Raw genomic sequence first — 23,076 nt, forward strand, 5'->3', positions numbered from 1 at the left:
GTACAGCAGGAAGGAAGAAGCTGAGATCCCCAAAAATAAATTTATTAATAAAAATTGAAAAAGTAAAGAAAAAAAGTATATTATTCAGAGAGATAACCTGTATTTGAACTATGAGGACCTAGGTTCAAATCATAACCTCGCCAATACTACCTGCATAAGCTGAGGTGGGTAACAACATCTCCAAGCCTCTGCATCCTTATTGTAAAAAGAGAGTTCATATAGATGAGTTCCCTAGCAGTTATAAATATACAACATAAGCCTCCGTGTATGAATAGAAACTTTAATTTGTAGATTCTCCTTTGAAATTTTTAATTTGGTATCGAGATAATTGATGATGATAAGCAATAAATAATGATTATGATTAACTAACATTCATTTATGATTTAACATTTGAAAAGTGCTTTGGATACTTCATCTTATTTGAGCCTTGTAGGAATGCTATGAGGTGGGTATTTTCAGTGGTATTGCACCCTCTTTACAGATGAATAAACTGAATCTTAAAGGAATTAAGTTACTAGCCAGTAGGCACAAAGCTAGTAAGTGTCAAGGTTTTGATACAAACCCAGATTGTCTTTATTCCCACTCCTTCTCACAACAATCCTGCAAAGCAAGCTATCATCATCTCTATGAGGAAATTGGGTGTCAGAGAGATAAAGTGACTTGCCCAGGAACTGAATGAAAGAAAGAAGACTAAAATTCAAATCTCTTGCCTAAAACAGACTGCCTTAGAAACCACTTTGTTGCCAGATGCTCTTTAATGAATGTTTAAGGACTGCAATGACCAACCACATTATCTTGACTTCCGTGTCCTATCCTTTGAAAAATACACGTTTCCCTCACTTCTTCTCTGAAGTTCAGCTAACATACTGGATCTTTCAGAGTAAAGAACTCCTTTTTTGTCACTCCTGAATCAGAGGAAGGTATGGTTGTTAAAACAATATCAATTTTGGAACAGATGATACTGACTGCAAAAAAATTACTCAGAGTTAGGAAAGGATGCAGAAACAATGACAAACAATTTATTAAGAACAATAGGGGCAGGGGACAGCTAGATAGCTCAGTAGATAGGGAGCCAGACCTAGCAATGGAAAGTTCTGAGTTCAAATCTATCCTCAGATACTTCCTAACTGTGAATTACCAAATCACTTAACTCCAGTTGTGCAGCCTTTGATGCTCTTATGCCTAAGAACAGATAATTAGTATCAATTCTGTGACAGAAATTAAGGGTTTAAAAAAAAGAGGGGGGCAGCTGGGTAGCTCAGTGGAGTGAGAGTCAGGCCTAGAGACAGGAGCTCCTAGGTTCAAACCTGGCCTCAGCCACTTCCCAGCTGTGTGACCCTGGGCAAGTCACTTGACCCCCATTGCCCACCCTTACCACTCTTCCACCTATGAGACAATACACCGAAGTACAAGGGTTAAAAAAAAAGAGCAATGGGACATATATGTACAAAAAGATGCAGAGCAACTCTTTTTGCGGTGGCAAGGAATTGGAAATAGAAAAGTCTATCATTTAGAAAAGGACTGAATAAGTTGTGATCTATAACTATAATGGAATAGTATTATGCTATAAGAAATGATTATGCTATAAGAAATTACACCTAGTAATATGTACATGAACTAATAGAGAGGGGAACGAGCAGAACCAAGAGAATACTGTACATAGAAACAGCAATACTGTACAATGTACAACTTTGAATGGCTTACCTAATCTCGACAACACAAAGCTCTGAGACAGTTCCAAAAGACTTAAAGTAAAAAATTCTATCCACCTTCAGAGAAATAACTGATGGAATCTGGATGTAGATCAAAGCATGCCACTTTTTATTTTCTTTCTTATCATGAGGGTTTTTTTTGGTCTATGTTTTCTTTCACAACATGACTAATATGGAAATATGTTTGTATGGCTACATTTGTATAACGTATATCAGTTGCTTGCCTTCTCAATGAGGAAGAATGGGAAAGGGTGTTATCCAGGATCTCTTTGGTCATCCTGTAGAGAAGCCTATGGGGCTTCACAGATCATCTTCACCAAATAAAACAAATCTATTTATTTGGGTCAAAATTTTGTTGAGAATTGTATGAGACAATTTGGAACTCAGCATTCTTTAAGTGAATGTTAAAAATTGGGTTTATGTGTAACTAGAAATATATATATATATATAAAGGAGTAACCATCTGTCCTTTCCACAAAACACTGGGCCCATTTAAGTCATTTTCTCAGTGGAAAGAAATGTCAGAATTAGAAACAATCTACAGCCGGGCAATACATTGGGAGACTGACAGACAATGGTTATTCAACTCAATTCAAAAAGCATTTATGAAATGACTACTGTATGCAAGGTACTATGTTAGGTGCTAGAAATACAAAGACACATTCAGTAGTCTCTACACTCAGAGTCTATGCTCCATTGGGAGGAAACATGTATACAAATAAGTAATTATTAAGTTTATGCAATGTAATTTCAAAAGATAGAGATAGGCATCAGGAAAATGTCATGTGCTAAGAGAGGTGGGACCTGAACTATGATATAAATAAAGACAACTAGAGATTGTAAAAGGTAGAGGTGAGGAATGAATGCATTTGAGGCATCAGAAACTATGCGTCCAGAAGCTTGGAAGCAGGTGATAGAATATCATGTCTAGAATATCTTGAAAAACAGAGAGTGATGGAAGGGGCGTTAGAAACACCTGGCAAGGTACTGTGAAGGAGGAGTGGACGAAGAAGCAAAGAAACCCTTCTAAGAGATGGGAAATGAACAAAATTAAGCTCTTTCTTTATCTAAGAAATGAGTAAATCAGTGAGAGTGAAGAAAGCTAAAGGTGCCAACATACGAAGTGATAAATGATACCTGGATGGCCACGGAGGGGCTCTTATTTCTCCTACTTTGTCATATGAGGTGGAATTAAAAAGAAACAAATTTAGGATGGCTCCAAAGAGATGTCTTTTCATGCAACGTATAATTAACCTGTAGAAATCACTGAAGTAAATGGTTTTGGGGGGGAGTGGAATCTAACTCTCCTCTCCAAAAACAACATTTAAAAAAAAAGATTTGTTATTTATAGACCTTTATAGACCTAAAACTAGCATCTGCAGTTATAGTAGCTGGGATTAGATTACAAAGACTGTCCAACTTCCAGGCAGAAACTGATTGCCAGCTGGGGTCAGGAAGAAAATTTTCCCTTTGGTATAGTGTTTCCCAGGTCCGTTATCTAGTATTGAACAATTCATACTGTTGTGTAGTCTTTACACCTTCATTCAAAGCATCTGGCCAGGGCCGCTCTCAGCTCCAGGATTCAAAATTAAATGAGCCATTGTTTTATTCCAGGATGGCAACACCTTTACTTAGCTGTTTCCAAGAGGTAAGTACAAGGAAAGCAATCCAAATTGTTTCCAACTCCACTGTTTTTACATCAACAATCTACAAATATATGTAAAGATTCGATATGAGTGAGAAGATATATATATACACTGATGTAATTCTAAGACATCTCCATCATTTAACAGCTTGGATTTTAAATTGTTGCTTTTGGGAACAGAAAACATCAGGAGAGGGGGAAAAAAGCATATTGTTCATCAAAGTGATTGTCCCATACATTTGTATACCTGATGCAATTTATTCTTTAACAGATTTTTACTTCAAAGAAATCACTAGCTAATGACATTTCAGACTTTGGAAATTTTTCTGATGGCACATTGGAATTCCCTTAGGGATGGGATTGTGAATAAGTGGATTTCTTTTTTAAGATCATTAACAGATATTACAAACCAATTCAAACTGAGTATTTTCTTTGAAAATTACTTTTAACTTTAGAGCTACTGAAAAAAAAGACAGCAAGTGATTTAATTTACTTAGCCTGTCTATAGATAGCAGCTACATACTCATTCGGGGATTGCATTTCCAACCAAAAAAATATCTATAACTATCCTTAATAGAGATATTTTTCTAAATTATCATCCTATATCAGGGAGGTTTCAGAAGCTGTTAATGTTTACTTTTTCATTTAGCAAGTTGCCCCAGAAAAAGGAGAATGCTTATCCTATTGCTATGATAAGAGTAAAAACAAAGCATTCCACTTATTTTATCTGTTGCTTTAATTAAAACTCTCCAATAATCAGCTGGTTATCATCTCCTTGGAGGATTTTTTTTTGGTTCTTTTATTTAATGATCAAACTATGCTTTCTGGGCTAGAGAGCTAATATTTGGGGTGAGAATCACCTTTATTCACTGTGCATATAAGGCCAGATTCTTATTTGCATCAACACCCCGTTGTGTATGTTTTCCATTCAAAGAGCTCCTGTGGACTTCAAAGGGAGCTCCATGCAAGGAGGGGCTAAGTGGGAGTTCTGAGAGACTGAAGAATCAGGCCCAAAGCCATGGAGAAACCATGCCAAGAATAGCTCACCCGGGAGCGCCTAGACCATGACATCAAGTTGAAGGGTCTCTCACCTGCCCACACTCCACCCAACTGCATGTGGGAAATGTCCCCACAGATGCCAAGCAAAACATCAGTTTCACTGTCTATGGCTTATAAATATTTGATGAGTGATGCTTTGCTTATGAAAAGCATGTTAATAAGAATATTCTACAGTAATGGTGCCAAGCACTGCCTCTTACAAACAACACTGTCAGAGACACTAGAGAATTTTGAGACTCTACACACAAACACACACACACACACACACACACACACACACACACACACACACACAATTTTAAGGAGGAAAACCAGATAAAGGACTTCCACATCCCTTTGGATATATGATCTTGTTAGGGAGTCCTACTTATCCCAATGATCAATGACCACTCTTGAGTTGGACCCAATTCTAGAGTTGGAGGGGACCCCAGAGGTCAAGTCTAACCAACTCACTTACTTTTCAGAGAGATGAAGAGATTTTCTCAAGATCATAACTTGAACCTTTCCTAAATTTCCAGTCTTCTAATATGTTATTTTCCTCTACATACTCTTAAAATTGGCCTCCATCCTGTTCCTTAAACACGACACTCCATCTTCAAATTCTATTTCTTTTTACTGGCTCTCCCACAGTTCTGGAAATCTCTCTCTCCTCACCTTCACCTCCTGGCTTCCCTGGCTTCCTTCATGACTGAGGTTAAGTCATTCCTTCTTCAAGGTTCTTCCCAGTTCCCTCCTTCTCTCCTACCCCATCATTGCTAGCACTTCCCCTCTTAAATTATCTCCCATTTACACTGTATGTATCTTGTATGTACAGGTATCTCTTCCACATCGAGAGGATTAGGAATGTAGTACCATACCTCTCTCCCTAAAAATCCACCTAAAATTTTTGACCCTCTCATCATAGCAAAGAAGTCTGATTTTTTCTTTTTCTTTTAATGAGCCATTTATAGTGCTTTATTGTATAATTTTGTCACAGGCTATATGTAAGTCAATGTTAAGATATTTCTGCCTTTCTAGCCCTTGTGTGTTGTCTGCTGGCTTTCACATTCTTTTCACAAACAACTTTTTCCTTATTTTAATTTCAAAAAAGAAATTGTGTATATTTATGGTGTAAAATATGTTGATATAACACAATACTCTACATATATCTTATGTATTTCTGAATTTCTAAACTTTTTCTGTGTCATCTGTGATTTCTACAAAACCCCCAAATTCCCATTTAATTTCTATTGTCAAACTGTGATAGATTAAAATCACGATTGGGAAAGTCACAATGTGTGAGGACTACCTGTACTTATAATTGGTTTATATGTTATCTACCCCATAAGAATGTAAGCTCCTTAAAGTCAGGGACTAGGTTTTCACCTTTTTTTCCAATCATCGGCCCTTAACACAGTACTCATCATGTAGTAAGTGCTTAATAAATGTTTATTAAATGAAATAGGTAAAAAAATCAGAAATGGAGTTTGAATCTAGGTGCTTTTGACTCTTCCTGTTGTAGCTTCTGTTTCTGAAAGCCACTAGGTGGTCAGTTGTTCTAACCAGGTCCTCCCTCTATTAATGTTGTTTTTTTAGTCATGTCCAACTCTTCATGTTTTCCTGACAAAGATACAGAGTGATTTGCCATTTCCTTCTCTGGTTTATTTTACAGATAAGGAAACTAAGGCCAAAAGGGATAATTGACTAGTCCAGGGTCACACAGTTGGTAAGTGTTTGAGGTCATATTTGAACTCAGGAAGACGAATCTTCCTGATTAGAGGCAAGGCACTCTACCCACTGCACCAAGGCTGCCCTGCCTCTACTTACCCTCCTTCAGTGTCTCATTACAATGGATTCACAAAGGTTATGCTGTTGGAATACAAGTTCTAAAAGTTACTATACAAGTAGTAATGCACAAATCTGATGACATCCTTTCTCTGATCAATCCACTCTGCTATTTGCCTCTGGGATCAAATGCAAACTCATATGTTTGGAATTGAAAATCTTTTTCAACCTTATTCCCAACCTGGTTGCAAGCTTATTATACAACTCCTCTTTATGTCCCCTATGGCCCAACCAAACAGGCTTTTCTATGGTCCCTCACCTATGACATTCTATCTTTGTGTAAACTGTTCCCCTTGATTGAAATGCACTCTTTCTATACTCTCTGCCTCTTAGAACACTGGTTTTTCCTTCAAAGATCATCTCGATCACCACTTCCTAAAAGAGGTCTTTCTTAATCCTCTTTCCCCAGCTTCCCTAACAAAATTAGCTTGTAATTACTTTGTACTTGCTTATATGTTTACAAGTTGTATCCCTTGATATAATATAAGCTTCCTGAGGGCAAAATGTTAATGTTTTTGTCTTTGTATCTCCAACACCTAATACAATGTCTGGCACATAATAGGAGATTAATATATCCAGGACTATTGAGCATGGACCCGATGATGGTATGTATCTTTGTCTGCTAAGAACCAATCTGCAACTAGACTTAAAGAAGCCACCATATTAGCTTCAAAGTGATTTTTTTTTGGCCAAATAAACACTTGAAGATCACCTACTGTTTACAATTACAAAATTACGAAAGAGCCACAGTCCATGATGGGATATCCACACCAATGAAATAATATCACCTTGAAGTTTTGAAGTATTGATGCAGTTGGCATTATGAGGGATAACAAAGAAGCTGCTCTAGAAAGAGCCTTCAATGAGAAAGAAGATTGTGAGAATTAAACATTCATTATTATTATTATTATTATTATTATTATTATTATTATTATTATTCCTATTGACTCCCAGAGGAGCATAGGGCCGCAACCATCTCACGCCAACAGACTCTGTTCTGGGCAACTTCCCCCAACTGGGCATATCTTTGCCAGGTCTGTTTTGGCCTTCCAACTTTCCTCCTCCCTGGTGGGTTCCATATTTTTTTTTCATAGCGTCCTGACTGATGGGATACTGAATTGTTTTTTACCCAGAGTCTGGTATTGGAGATATTTTCAGGCCATCTGATGTTCAAGATTTGACGTAGGCATCTGTTAACAAAGACCTGGAGTTTGTTGGTTTTTGCCAGCACGCGTCGTGGACTCTGTTGGATAGCAATCTTCCAGACTAGGCGATTGTAGGTTTTGTTGGTTTATTGAGGTTGCAGTTTCTGTAGCAAATGAAACTCATTGGAAATTTATACATTACAAGATGTCGTACTTGGCAAAATAAAATCTTCTGTTCAGCACTCAATATCCTTCAAAACTTGCCCTCTGTCTACCTTCACAGTCTTCTCATACCTTACACTCTCCCTCTCAACTTACTCTTTGATCAAGCAACACTAGCCTTCTTCGTGTTCCTCAAATAAGACACTCCATCTCCTGACTTCAGGCATTTTCACTGGTTGTCCTCCATTCACAGAATGCCCTCCCTCCTCAGCTCTATTTTCTGGCTTTCTTCATGACTCAGCTAAAATTCCACAGAGAGTCTTTCCTAATTCCTCATAATTCTGCCTTTTCTCACTTGTTTATTTCCAGTTTTTAGCTTGTTGGTATTTAGTGATTTGAATGCTCCCTTCCCCCATCAAATTGTGACTTCTTTGAGAGCAGAAATGGCCTTTTACCTTTCTTTGTATCTGTAATGCTTAGGACAATGCTTGGTACATAGTTGTGCTCAATAAATGTATTTTGAGTGATTGAATGAATGATATTTGTTGTATTATACTCAGGATATCATTGCTATACTCATGAATACCAGGGAAAGGAAGAGAGGTAGCAGGAGACCCAAGGCACCACTGTGGTTGTGCCAAGTTATAGGACTCAGAATTCCAATGTACATAGTTTATGGAGCTTTAATTATAGCATTGAACTTGAAAGTTATGCAAGTATGGGGCAGTTAAATGCCTCAGTGGATAGAGATCCAGGTCTGAGGATGAGAGGTCCTGGGTTTCTATCTGGCCTCAGATACTTCCTAGCTGTGGGAACCTGGGCAAGTCACTTAATTCCAACTGCCTAGCCCTTACTGCTTTTCTGCCTTGTGACCAATATTTGGTATTGGTTCTAAGGCAGAAGGTAAGGATGTTTTTAAAATGATAGAAGTATATTCAAACCTACTTCAAAAATGTCAATTCTTTCCTCTAAACTGTGGAACCCCAAATAGCTTTATAGGGAAGAGGGTAAAAGGAGGCAAAGGTAATAAACATTTATTAAGCACCTGCTATATGACAGGTATTGTGCTAAGTGGTTTACAAATATTATCTCATTTGACAAAGAAAAGAAAGGACACTATCCACTTGCTCATACCCAGTAAACCCTAGCCAAAAGGCTTTCATTTCATACCTTTAGAAATGTTAGCACTAACATGTGTTATGAATTTTGCATTTCTACCATAGCTCCCTGATGATGAAGCATACTCCCTACTTCCTGATAGAGAGGTGATGGATTCAAGATGCAGAAAAAGAGAGGCACACATTTTGTATGGAGATTCTCTAGGCATTAGAATCTCTCAGAATTCTTTCAGAATTGTGAAAGATTATAAGCAACCTCAAAGCTCTCCACTCCCCATGAGGGAAAAGGTGTCAAGTTTCCTTAGTTTCTCCATTTTGATTAAAAATCATGGGCAAGTATCCCCTCCAGGTTGACACCAATGACCTGTGCAACAAAGGTCCTTGTACCTACTGGCAGGTGGCAGTTTGATTAAAAAGATAAATTCCTCTGTTTGGAATTTAAAGTCCTCATAAATGACATTCCAGTCTTTCCAGAATGACCAAACATTAGTTTCTCTCATATATTCTTCATTCCAGTTAGCCAGACCTATTTAAGGCTCCCTACACACAATATTCCAATTCTTCCCTCTATGCCTTTGTATACGTGGTTTCCTGTGCCTAGAATCCTGTTAATCATCATCTTCACTTCTTAGCATCTGCAGTTCTTTTTAAGACCCTGAACTTTCTCTTATAGATCTTTCTCAATATCCTCAGCTTTTTATTCCCCTGTCCCAAGCATTTTATTATGAATCACATTTATTATAAATGTATCTTGTGTTAAATTATTTGGGAACATGTTGTATTCCATGAGTGGAAAGCAAGCTTCATGAGGAAGAGAATAATTCTTTTTCACATCATATCAAATTTGACTAGCATATCGCCTTTGACAGTAATAAGGAAATTAGGAAGAGGGGAAGTTTGGTAGTGAAAAATAACTTGTTTCAGTTTCACTCATGTTGAGTTTAAGATGGCTCCAGGATATCTAGTTCAAGATGTCCAAGAGGCAGTAGGGAATATAAGCCTTGAAATTATCATAGAGATACGGAGGACTAGAGAAGTGGTTTTGAGAATCATCAAAATGAAGAGGATAAGTATATTTGTGGTTGTTCATAGTCAGTCTGTAACTATGACACAGTCTGACTCTTCATAACCCCATTTGGTGTTTTCTTAGAAAAAATATCAGAGTCACTTGTCATTTCCTTCTCCAGATCATTTTAAAGATGAAGAAGCTGAGGCAAATGAAATTAAATGACTCCCCAGGGTCATACAGCTAGTAAATGACTGAGGCTGGATTTGAACTTATGAAATGAATCTTCCAGATTCCAAGTCTAATGTTATATCCACTAAGACTCTTAGCTGCCCATGATAAACATAGAGTAGAAGCTTAATTAATGTGTATTAGTTGATTTAAAATTGATATTGAGATCATGACAGTAACCACAGCTTGAAATTTATCCTTATTTAGAGATTCTAATATGTTCATGTGAAAAGTTCTGCTACACTTAGAACCCTATATAAATGTGTTGTTCCTCTTGATGTTCACATTTCCTTTGTTTTTTTTTTAATAATTCTAAGTAGATTTCAATTCACCACATTTCATAATCTCTTTGTGGCCAGTAGTCTCACTACTAGGGCAGCTGGATAGCTCGCTCAGTGGATAGAATGTCAGACCTGAGGTGGGAAGACTCATCTTCACAAGATCAAATTTAGCCTCAGATACTTACTATCTATATGACTTTGGGCAAGTCACTTAACTCTGTTTAGCTCAGTTTCTTCATCTTCAAATTGAGCTAGAGAAGGAAACAAAAAACCATTTCAGAATCTTTGTCAAGAAAACCTGAAAAGGGGTCATGAAGTCAGATACAACTGAAATGCCTGAACGACAATTATGGCTGTGTCTATTAGTAAAAGGAAATTTAAGTTGAAGAAAATATACAGTGAATTCCACCCACCTTCTATCCTCCCAGAATTTTTTAAACTGAAATCTCCAGAAATTTGAACTAAAATTAGAGTTTTCCAATAATGAATGATGTCAGTCAGGGCCAAGCACCAGACTAAGGATAAAAAGAAAGACAAAAACCAACAGAGACTCTCAAAGAGTTCACATCCTAATGGCAGAGACAATATGAAACCAAATATGTATAGGCAAAAATACCCAGGATAAATTACAGGTAATTAGGAAACAGAGAATATTAGAATTCAGAAGGATCAGGAGGGACAGTTAGATGATTCAGTGGATAGAGCACCCATATCCTGAAGATGAGAGATCCTACATTCAAATTTGACCTCAGACCCTTCCTAGCTGTATGATCCTGGGCAAGTCACTTAAGTCCAATTGCCTAGTCCTTACCACTTTTATTTCTTGGAAACAATACTTAGTATTGATTCTAAGAAGGAAAGGGTTTTTTAAAAAATGAACAGGAATGGCTTCCTAAAGAAACTAAGATTTTAGCTGGGAGCTTCAAAGAAGCCAAAAAAGCCAGTAGGTAGAGCTAAGGAGGGACAGTATTTGATGCATGAGGGTTAGTCAATGAAAAATTCCTGGAATCCAGAGATAGTGTCTTGTTTGAGGAACAGGAAGAAGATTAGTATCACTGAATTAAAAAGCACATGGAGAAGGAGATGTAAGGTGTGAGAAGACTGAAAAGGTGTGGGAGATGTGGAGAAGCTATGTTATGAAAGGTTCTGAACATCAAGCAGAAGGTTTTATATTTGATTGTAGAGGTTATATGGAATCAGTTAAATTTCTCTAAGTCGATCTTTTGGGAGTTTATTGAATGGTGTGTGCTGTGGTTAAGACCTGAACTTTTGGAAGATTGCTTTGAGAATAGAGTGGAGAATGGCTGGGAGTTGGAGAAGTAGGGAGAAAAATCAACAGACTACTTTAACTGCTCAAACATATCAAAATGAGGGCTTGTACCAGGATGATGGCAGTGTCAGAGAAGAGAAGGGAGCATATATGAGAGATATTATGAAAGTAAAATTTACCAACCTTGGCAATAAATTTGGATAGGGGTATGTAAGAAGAACTGAAGAGCTGAGGATAATACTTCACTTGTGAGCCTGGGTTACTAGGAAGATGGTGATACCCTCGACAGTAATTGGGAAGCTAGGAAAAGGGAAAATTTTGAGGAAAATATCAAGAGTTTCCATTTTAGACATGTTGAGTTTAAAAAGTCTGTAGAACAGCGTTGGTGAAGGTTTTCAAGTTCATATGCCCAGTGGGCAACTTCAAGCTGTCAGTAAGCCTTCTGCATTACTGGAGACAGCAGAGGGAAGAAGTGTTTGCTTTGGGCAGGACAGAGGGGAGGAGCATGCAAAAAATGTCCTCAGACACTGGAAAGAGGGGAACAGGGGAGTTCCCCTGTGCATGGACTGACACATGCCAATACTTCACCACTGCTGTTATAGAATATCCAATGTAAGATATCCAGTAGGCAGTTAGACATAGGAGACCCAAGGTTAACACAGAAGAAAGGAAAACTGAACAAGTAGGTTTGAGACTCATCAACAAATCAATGATAATCAAATTTATGGTAGCTAATAAGAGCTCCAAGTGAAAAAGTATTGAGGGAGAAGAAAGGCCAGGATGTGGTCTGGGTAAAGCAAAGGAGGTTTGAGAAAGAGCAATTACAGGAAAGAATAGTGTCCCAACAATCCAGATATAAGAATATCAAGGAGAAAAGAGTGATTAACTGTCAAAGGCTACAACAAAGTCAAAGATGAGGACTAAACAAGTCGTAGCACATGACTGTGATGGAATGCTATTGCACAGTAAGAAATGATGAACAGGTCAACTTAAAAAAAAACATGGAAAGACCTACACAAAATTATGAAGAGAGAAACTATACAGATCCAAGAGAACATGCAACAGAAATATTGTTTGAAGAATAATTTTTGTATGTCCACCTCCAGAGAAAGAATTAATAAATAGAAATAAGATGTAGTTATATATATATATATATGCATATATATATATATAAATTTTTTTGGCAAATGATGTCTTCTCTAGTGCAAGAAGGGGAAGAAGGAAAATACCTGGGAACTTTAATGTAACAAAAGTATCTTTGTTTTAATAAAAGAAAAATACTTTAATTTGAAAACTAAGAGAACAAATCTATAGAGCATAGAATCACAAAATCTCAAAACTGGAAGATTATCTAGTGCAGTCCATAATTGGGGACAGGGCAACTACATGTTACAGTGGATTAGAGCTCAGATTCCAGAGTCAGAAATTCCTAAGTTCAAATCCTGTCTCAGATACTTACTTGCTATGTGACCTTGGGCACATCTTTTATCTTCCGTTTGCTTCAGTTTCCTCATCTGTAAAATGAGGATATTAATAATGCTTATCTATCAGGGTTGTTGTCTGAAGCACTCAGAATAGTGCCTAGCACATAGTAAATGCTATATAAATGTTAGTTATTATTATTATTACTTAAGCAGAAAATCCTATTACAAAAACCCTCAATAAGTAGCATCTAGCATCTTGAATTCTTCCAATGATGGAGATTAAACTTTATGAAGCAACTCATTCCATATTGTAACCCACTCCACATCCCTAATTTAGGGAAAGATTTCCCTCATATTGAGTCAAAACCTCTCTCTTATCATCATCAGCCCAATAACAATATAGTCATAATCAGTATTATTATTTAACACATTTATATGAGTACTTTTTTGTTTACGAAATATTTTTCTCAAAACAACCCATTGCTCCTAATTTTGTCCCTTGGAACTAAGCAGAATGATTCTAAAATCACTTTTATATAACATCCCTTAAAATACTTTAAAACTTTCAACCTGTCCCTCTAAATCTTTTCTTCTCTAGACTAAGCATTACTAGTTCCTTTTACCAGTCCTTTTACGGTATAGTTTCCAACCCTCCCTCTTGCAATCCTTCTTCTATAAACAACCCAAGTTGACAATGTCTTTCCTAGTAGCAGTAGCCAGAATTTAGCACAATACTCCAAAAGCGGTCCAACCAGACTACACTTCAAGTGTTAACCTCACTCATTGCAAATAGCATTTTTTCATGTAGTCCTATTGACTCACATAAAGTAGACAGTTCATTAAACTAAACCAGATATTATTCCCCATGAACTATTATCTGGCCCACTGTCCTTGGAAATCCCTAAAATCAGAGAAGATAAAAATGCTGTCTGTTTTGATTACATAAAATTTCAATGTTCTTGCACAAACACTATAGCTAAAATTAGGAGACAGTTAACTGGGAAAGAATTGCAGCAAGTTTTTCTGATAAATGTCTCATCTCCAGCATATATAAAGAATTAAGTCAAATGTATAAGAATTAGAACCATTTTTGAATTGATAAATGTTCAAAAGATATGAACATACAGTTCCAAAGGGAAAAGACGACCATAGAAAATGTTCCTTATCATTAATAGTTAGAAAAATGCAGTTTAAAGCAACTCACACTTGTGAGATTGGCAAAAGTGTGCAAAAAAGGAAAATGATAAATATTAAGAAAGTTATAAGAAGACAGGTACATTAATGCACTGCTGGTGAGCAATTTAGAAGTTTAGACCAAATTGTTACTAAACTAAACTTTGACCTAGCAATACCGCTAATAGTCCTATACCCACAAGAGTTCAAAGAAAGAGGAAAGGGGCCTACATAGATAGAGAGGTAGGGAGGTAGGGAGGTAGGGAGGTAGGGAGGTAGGGAGGTAGGTAGGTAGGTAGGTAGGTAGGTAGGTAGGTAGGTAGATTAGCAATTACAGTAATGGCAAAGAACCAGAAAATATGGGAATAACCATCAATCGTGGAATTACTGGACAAATTATGGTATATAAGTGTAAGAGAATATCACTGTGCTATAAGAAATGATTAATTTCAGGAAAACCTGGTAAAACTTTTTATGAAATGATACAGAGTAGAGTAAGCAGAACCAGGAGAACAACTTATTCTATAATAATAGCATTGTAAAGACAATTAACTTTGAATGATTTAAGAACTGATCATCTATTGACCAATGAACTACTGCCTAATAGAGATGAGATGGACTCAGGGTGTAGATGGAGACATACGTTTTTTTGGACATGGCTAATGTGTGAATTTGTTTTGCTTTATTCTGCATATGTTTTTCCTGGGATTTTATTCTTTTTTTCTGTGAGAGGAGGATGAGAAAATAAATGCGTATTCATTGAAAAAAAGACAAAAGAAAAAAACTTTAGACTACTATTCCATTTTGTCAAGATCTTATATACAGATTCTATGGTTCAACATATTAGCTATACTTTGTAATTTTACATCCTCTACAAATATGATTACTTCACTTATTATTTGAATGGGACTGGCTTATTATTTCTTCATTGAACCCTCATTTAGGTAGACAGTGTTACTAAGAATGTGCTATATATGTTACAAAATATATATCTACATAAGAAATCATATGTATATGGTTTCAGGGAAGCCTGGTAAAACTTCTGTGAAATGAAACAAAGAATACTTATACAAATTACAAGAGCCACTAGAAGGAAGGGTGGCTAGATTTATAGTCAGAAGACCTGAATTCAAATTCTGACCCTGCTCGATACTGACTGAGACCTCAAGAAAGGTGCTTAACCTTATTAGACTATCTATTAATCAAGGTGTTAAACTAGACAACCTTTAAGGGGTGCCTTCTAACTAAACAAATCCTTTGAAAACAACAGCTATTTAAGATGTCTTTTTAATCCTTTGTTTCCATTTAGTTACTGGTACAGCTTTTTTTCTTCTGTATGACAAGGAGTTTTCAGGATGGCCAAAAGAAAATCCAAAAGTCAATAAAAGTAAATTCATTTCCCTCTCCCCAGTTCAATTTTTGCTTCCTTCTTTTCTATTAACAGGCCAATTAGTGAGTCTTCACTGTAGGACAGTCATTGTTTTCTACAGATTAAGGGAAATACAGTCCTATCTGTCCCTCGTTTGTGGAAATGAATGATTGGTTGGCTCCAGCTCCTGCCAGCTAGCATGGCAAAGTCCCATTTTGTATGTTGAAAAAACTCAGGACTAGGTATGAGATGATGACGAGTAACATGCTTAGCAAGGCCCAAAGTGTGCTTGCAGGGCCATTCATGCATTGGCTGGGTAGCCAGCTGTCCAGAGCTTTCCTGGCAGATGGTTATCCTGTAAATCCTTTGACATACTTAATTCTGGTTTCTATTACAGCCTATTAATTGTTTAATGTTTATTGAGTGCCCTCTCATTGTGCTAGGCACTATACATTTTAAAGTCACATGAATCTCTTATAATCTACAAAATAACCCAACCCACTAACCTTTTATGCCTCTAGGGACTGTGTGGTCCAGTACAAAGAGAGTGTTGGCTTTAGTGTCAGAAAATCTGGTTTTATAACCTGATTCTGCCACTTCCTACCCATATAAACCCCAATGACTCATTTAATCTCTTCGGCTTCAGTTTGTTTATTTTTTTAAATAAGTGGATTGAACTAAATGACTGGGGTGTGTGAGTCCTGTTCTCTACTCTAGAAGAAATTATTTGGAAAGAGACGGTCTGGGAGTCACATTGAAGACTGAGGATAAGAAAGATATATATTGGCAGAGCTGATTATAAAGAACTCCAGAATTATCAATCAGCAAGATTCCTATGACTTCCCAATCTTCCTCTTCAACTAACTGGATGTTTGTATAATGGAATCATATGATCATAGACTTGGGGTCAGAAAGGAACTTAGAGTTCATCTAGTCTAATTCCCTAGGCTTACAGATAAGGAAACTGAGTTTCAGAAAAATTAAGTGGTTTGTCTCAGGAAATGATTGTAGGGAAAATCAGTCCCAGATCCCTAATTCCAAGTCCAGCATTTGTTGTATAAATTGAAACTAATCATCTAATTTCATTCTCGGATCTACTTTAAATAAACTCCCCCTTTATATGTTTACCATCTACTGGTGCTGAATCCTTCCAAGAAGACTGCAGAGTTGATCCATTTCCTTGGATTTCAAGCTAAGCTACCTTGATTTTGTTAGAGGGCCCTGACTTGAATTCTCAGCATCATATAATAAAAACAGCACAAAATTTGGAATGAATAAAATCTTGCCTCTGTGAGACTAAAAGTGAGTCTCAAAGCCTCAGTTTTCTCACGTATAAAATGAAAGAGTTGGACTGGCTGGGTTCTAAGTTTCCTCTCAGCTCTAAATCTATGATCCTATGAATAATAGTCAAGAGCCAGACTAAATAGGAAGTAAGCCTAATAACTTAGGGTTACCTAAATTAGGTAACTTAAGATTTGGTGTTATTGATCTCTTGGCACTATAGCAAAATCCTTCACAGTCTCTAGTGAAATTACCCAGTGGTACTTTCCTAGTAGGAAATGATATAACTGACCCAACAAAGTATGCCAAGGAAATGTACTATGGTAATCAGTAGGCTCAGATGACTTTTTATCTGACATGGTTAATTAGCTCCAATGCCAGATCAGACAATGCTGTAAGAATGTAATTGCTGAAGTTTCTTGCTTGTACTTATGATCTACTTTGGCTAGTGAGAATACTTTGTTTTAAATGCTTCTTTTCATTTTTTCCCTCAAACCTAAGAAAAATGAATTAAAATTAAATGTTCACTGGTTGAATTATAGAAATGTAAAGTTAGAGGAGACTTTTGAGATCATCCAGTCCAGCGGTATCAAACTCAAATAGGAAGGGAACACTGCTAGCTGCATGAAAAATGACAAATTAGCATTATCTATGTATTACTGCATTTTTAATATTTGTTAAACATTTTCCAATCATATCTTATTCTTTTTTTAACTTATTTGGAAGTAGCAGTCTGCTAACCTCAAGTTTAACATCTCTGATCTAATCAATCCCCAATATCTTTACAGATGTTGGAGATAAGGCATCAAGACGTGATGTGATTTGCTCAACACCAAACATACAGTTAAGTTAGTTCTGATCAAGCCAGAAGTAGAGCTATCTTAATGTGTTTAAAAATCATTCTTTTGTGATACCCCAAAAAAATGAGTTCAGCTCTAATTTTAGAACATTGTCATTCAGTCATTTCAATCATTTCTAACTCTTTGTCGTCCCATTTGGGGTTTTCTTGGCAAAGACACTAGAGTTGGGGAAGCTAGGTGGCTCAGTGGATTGAGGGCCAGGTCTAGATATAGGAAGTTCTGGGTTCAAATCTGGCTGCAGACACTTCCTAGCTTTGTAAGTCTAACAAGTCACTTAACCCCCATTGCCTAGCCCTTACCATTCAGCTGCCTTGGAACCAATACACAGTATTGATTCTAAGACAGAAGATAACAGGTTTTTTTTTTAAAGGCAGTGGAATTGTTTGTTATTTCCTCCTCCATCTCATTTTCAGATAAGGAAACTGAAGCAAACAGGGTTAAGTGACCCTCTCAGGGTCACACCACTAGTAAATGTCTGAATCAGATATGAACTCAGGTCTTCCTGACTCCAGACTGGCACTCTATCCATAGTGCCACCTAGGACACAATTTTAGAACATAAATAGGATCTCAAAAAAAGTCAGGAAGGAATGAAACAAGCAGATGCAAGAATGACTACAACAATGAGAATGAAACAAAGAAAAATATGTAAATATAATTACAAAGCTTGTTCAGAAAGAAGACATAAGACAATGCCTAATCTGTGAGACTCTACTGATGTGTTTTTAGGGTTTTTGTTGTGTTTTTTTTTAAGAGTCCTGTTTTCTAACTCTCTGGAAAAGAAAACTGGTTCTGGAGGGAGAGCTGGATTCAAATCCCACCTCTACTATAAATTCCCTGTTTGACTCTGAACAAGCCACTTCGCCTCCACAAGCTCCTATTATCTCATCGCTAAAATGAATGGGAGCAGATTAAATTACTTCTGAGGTTCTTTCCAGCTCTAAATCTATGATTCTTTCACTTAAGTGCTTTGTGAATCAGTTTTCTCAACTTTTAAGTAAGGAAGTTAAACTAGATATTCTCTAAGATCCCTTTGGGTCTAAGGTTATAATCTTCTGGTCTTAATTCTTTGTTCCAAGGAATGGATCACTGAGTAGAGGGGGAAGGAGAGATATGTTCAGAAATAAAGGTGATGTTAAAGCAAAAAGTTACTAATAAAAGTATGTTTAAGGTAGGAGGGCAGAAGAAATAGAAGGTGTAAAAAGGAAGAAAGAAAAGCCAAAGAAAGATAATTAGAGCACCTCTATGGAGGCAGTATAGCTCATCTTGACCTAGATGTCTGAGGTGGCAATACACAAATGCTATCCTACTCACATGGAAAAGTTTACATGTTTTTCTTTATACTTAATATAGTGTCAAGAAGCAACTTACACAGAGGAGAGACAGGTTCAATATACTAAGAAGTCTATCAAAGGCCTTTTTAAAAAATAAATCTATCTTTTAAAAAAACCAAAGTGGGGGCAGCTGGATGGCTCAGTGGATTGAGGGCCAGGCCTAGAGACAGGAGGTCCTGGGTTCAAATCCGGCCTCAGACACTTCCTAGCTATGTGACCCTGGGCAAGTCACTTAACCCTCATTGCCTAGCCCTGTAACAATTAAAATTAATATAGAAGGATATATATAAAAGATATTAGGGTTTACAAATTTTTTTAAACCAAAGTAATGAAAAATTGAATTCTATTAAGTTGTTCCCCATACCCTGCCTACCCCAACTTCTATTTCACAGCAGCCAAAATATTGTAAAAGAAACACCAACCTGGAAATCAGAAGACAGGAATTTGAATCCTGGTTCTGCCACTTGACAGTTGTATGAACCTGGGCAAGATACTTAACTTCTCCAGGTTGCATCAACTTCCTCATCTGTAAAATGGGGATAATAATATTGTCACTGCAGAGTTGTTCTGAAGATAAAGACATGGCATACATAAATTGCTTTGTGGCCATAAAGGAAGATATAAATGTGAGTTATCACACTCAGAATTCTATTTTTCTTTTCTAAGATTTAAACTACATGTCAGGTCCCTTTGATTTATAAGAGCCAAAATGCTTTTTAAAATATTCAGATTTTGCCCAGTACCCACCGTACACCTAAAGAATGAGGCACTTGAAAAAGCTACATGAATTCTGTAAGGCCAGCGGGGCATCATTTAGAGCCCTGTGTGTTCTCTTTCATATTCAATGATGATGATGCTGACCTTCTATTGATAAAGTATGTGTTTTGAGTTGTTTTCTAGGGATAATGGGTTTCTATTAATTCATCCACTGGCTCTCATCCCAGCCTACTTGAGACAAACATATATTGGGGATGGATAGAAAAGGTTAGGAGTGATGTCTCTGGTCAATGAAATATAGTGAAGTTAACTAGTCCCAATGGGAATGGAATTCATGACCCCATTAACATGGCACTGTAACCAGTCAAGCTACCCAGAGAGAGCTCTCGTTTGGCATACTGAGGCAGTAATTTGCTAAATGGTTAATGTTAAATTAGCCATAGAAAAAAATAGAGTTCTGGGAATGGGAGAAGAGAGAAGCAGGGAATGAGAAAGATTTGCTAGTTCTCCAAAGAGGTTTTATATGTACATATATAAATAACTTCTACTGGTTACATTTAGAGGGTGATTTCTTGAAGGCTGTGATACCTGATGTCCATTAAAATGTGTACTTTCATAATTTATTTTACAAATGATCAGTACCTGAATCAGGCAAGTCTTCCAAGGAAAATGTAAACATACTACCTGCATTCCTAGATTTTAATGGCACTTGCAAAATGTCATGGAGTTAGTAATTTATTAAAGGTTCCACCAGATTCACATTTTCTAGACACAGAATCTAAAATAGAATGAGTAAGTGACTAGCAAGGTGTTTGAAGATCAATCAGTATCCAAGCCATATTTACAACTAAGTGATGTTATATTTGAAAGTGGCTTAGGGGACAGCTGGGTGGCTCAGTGGATTGAGAGCCAGGCCCATAGATGGGTGGTCCTGGGTTCAAATCTGGTCTCAGATACTTCCTAGCTGTGTGACCCTGGGCAAGTCACTTGACCCCCATTGCCTAGCCCTTGCCACTCTTCTACCTTGGAACTAATGCACAGAATTGATTCTAACACAGAAGGTAAAGGTTTTTTAAAAATGAAAGAAAGTGGCCTAGATATAGAGGCAGAGGACCTGGATTCAAATCCTGCCTCCACTACTTACTTTCTATGACCTTGGGCAAGTCACTTGTCCAAACCAAGCTTCTCTGTCCTCATCTATAAAATGATAGAGCAGATCAATGGTTCTCAAAGTATGGTCTAAAGACACTTGGGAATACCTGGGAAGTCTTTCAAAAGGTTCACATCAAAATAATATTAAGATATCTATGTATCTAGATAAATAGATTAGATAGGCAGGAAGGCATAGCAAATAACAAAAGCTCTTGGAGGTGGGGAGGAATTCTCAAAACAATTCGAGATTATAAAGGGATTCTGATACCAAACTAGACTAGATGATGTGGAGTAGACTGAGAGTCATTTCAACCCTGAGTCTTTCAACATAATCTACAAAAATCTCAGTCTAACACAATACCACCAAACTCCAGCCCTTTCTAAAAGAAGGGTATAGCTTAAAACGATTTATTTTTCTTTCCCATAAGTCTATCTTATTAAACACAGGCACCGGGAATACAAAGACAAAATTGAAAAGTCCCTTCCCTCAAGGAGTTTACATTCTACCTTGGGAAACATAAAAGTAAACACAAAATATATATGAAATATGACATCATTAGTGTACACAGAACATATCATTCCCCTGGATACATAATTCAGGGGCACATCATCTATTGTCCCAGAACCAGGAATCTACAGGAATCTTTAGAAATGTGCTAGTGCTTGCAAGAAGCATTCTTAACCAAGACAAACCATAATAAAGCCAGAGACCACTAGGCACTGAGGGTATAATTTCCTGATTAATAAAGTCAGTGGTTCCCATTACTACAGAATCGCTCCTAATATGTCCTAACATGGAAAAGAATTTGAGGGTCCCCTTAGAACTTTCTCATGCTACATCCAGACCAGCTTTGACATTTTACCTTATCCCCTGGCCTGTCACTGCTGAACAACAACCAAGGCGGGTGGGCAGGGGAAAATACTTCAAATAAATTTTTGTCATTGACTCTGTGTCCCAGGATCATATTAAGTTCCTATGAATATTCCACTGGTTTTTTTGACTGAAGAAAAGTTTCCGTTCTACAGCTACATTTAGCATTCAGGCTATTTCAACTTCAGCTGCTCTCACCCTGACAGAAGATCTTTGAAAATGATATGGCTCTGAAAGAAGCCAGAAGACATTTTACCAAAAAGGAAAAAATAATAATAATAATAATGGGCAACATTCCCAGTCTTTGTAATTTTATGGAGGAACCTCTGTGGGAAATCTCTTGGAGGAAGTCAATTGAATTTGTGCCCACAGCTAGCTTTTCCATGGAAAAACCTGCCTTACGATGTATAGTTATTTTGTAGGAAAATTTGCATAAAGAGGAGGAAGATGGGAATCTGACCTGACATTTTGCACTTATCACCCTCTGTCCCAGGCTCTCCATGTGGACTAGATTCCCACCCTATTGTCAGCAAATGGAGTTCTTCAAGTATTCACATATAATTCTGGGTATTGGACTGAGTAAGGTAAACACGCAAAAATACCTCCCATCCCAAGCCCCATGAGTGCTGTTACAAAATTTCATCCCTTTGTCAATCTTGACCAATAATGTTAAGCATTATAGTCACCCATCTCTAAAGATGATAGATGTGGCCTTACAGGTGTTTTTAAAAGACAGACAGATTTAGGGACAGCGGGGTGGCTCAGTGAATTGAGAACCAGGCCTAGAGATGGAAGGTCCTAGGTTCAAATCTGTTCTCAGATACTTCCTAGTTGTGTGACCCTGGGCAAGTCACTTAACTTCCATTGCCTTGCCCTTACCATTCTTCTGTCTTGGAACCAAAACATGGAATTGATTCTAAGGTAGAAGGTAAGGGTTTAAAAAAACAGAGACAAAGAGGTAGGGAGACAGAGAGAAAGAAAAACATTTTTAAATTTCACAGAAACATTATAACTAAATGAAAGAAAAATGAAAGCAATCTAAAGTTCCCCAAGCAGGGAAACAATTTTAAAATGTAATACATTAATATAATGGCATGTATTTAAGACTAAAAAGTATAAGGAATGCAAAAAAATTTTTTTGAGAATTTTATGCAGACTTTGAAAAAAGAAGCAAAAAAAAAGTACACACAAAAGTTTACAACCATAGAAAAAGAGAAGTGAATGCAAATTAATGGACAAAGAGTGCAGATAGTGACTTAAATAAAGTAACTTAAAAAGTCATGTACTTTATCCATTTAAATGAATTAATTAAAATATTAACTGGTTATTAATCAAGTAAAATTGATTCCACTGAAATTCAACTTTTTTAAAACAACAGTGTTATAAAACAAGCTTTGTTATTAAACAAAAGTTAGAAAATTTGCTTTGATTCAAATAGTAGGA

At 36.8% G+C, this 23,076-nt stretch overlaps 1 protein-coding gene across 1 annotated transcript in view; it reads left to right on the top strand.

The window, feature by feature from the left end:
* The first annotated feature begins 7,062 nt into the window (after positions 1-7,062).
* POU3F3 (POU class 3 homeobox 3) overlaps positions 7,063-23,076 on the top strand; it is a 63,218-nt gene continuing 47,204 nt past the window's right edge. Inside the window, exon 1 of the mRNA XM_044669316.1 lies at positions 7,063-7,117. Coding sequence (XP_044525251.1) covers positions 7,063-7,117 — 55 coding nt within the window. The remainder of the gene's footprint in view (positions 7,118-23,076) is intronic.

This window comes from Gracilinanus agilis, chromosome 3 (genome assembly GCF_016433145.1).
Source record: "Gracilinanus agilis isolate LMUSP501 chromosome 3, AgileGrace, whole genome shotgun sequence".
Taxonomy (NCBI): domain Eukaryota; kingdom Metazoa; phylum Chordata; class Mammalia; order Didelphimorphia; family Didelphidae; genus Gracilinanus; species Gracilinanus agilis.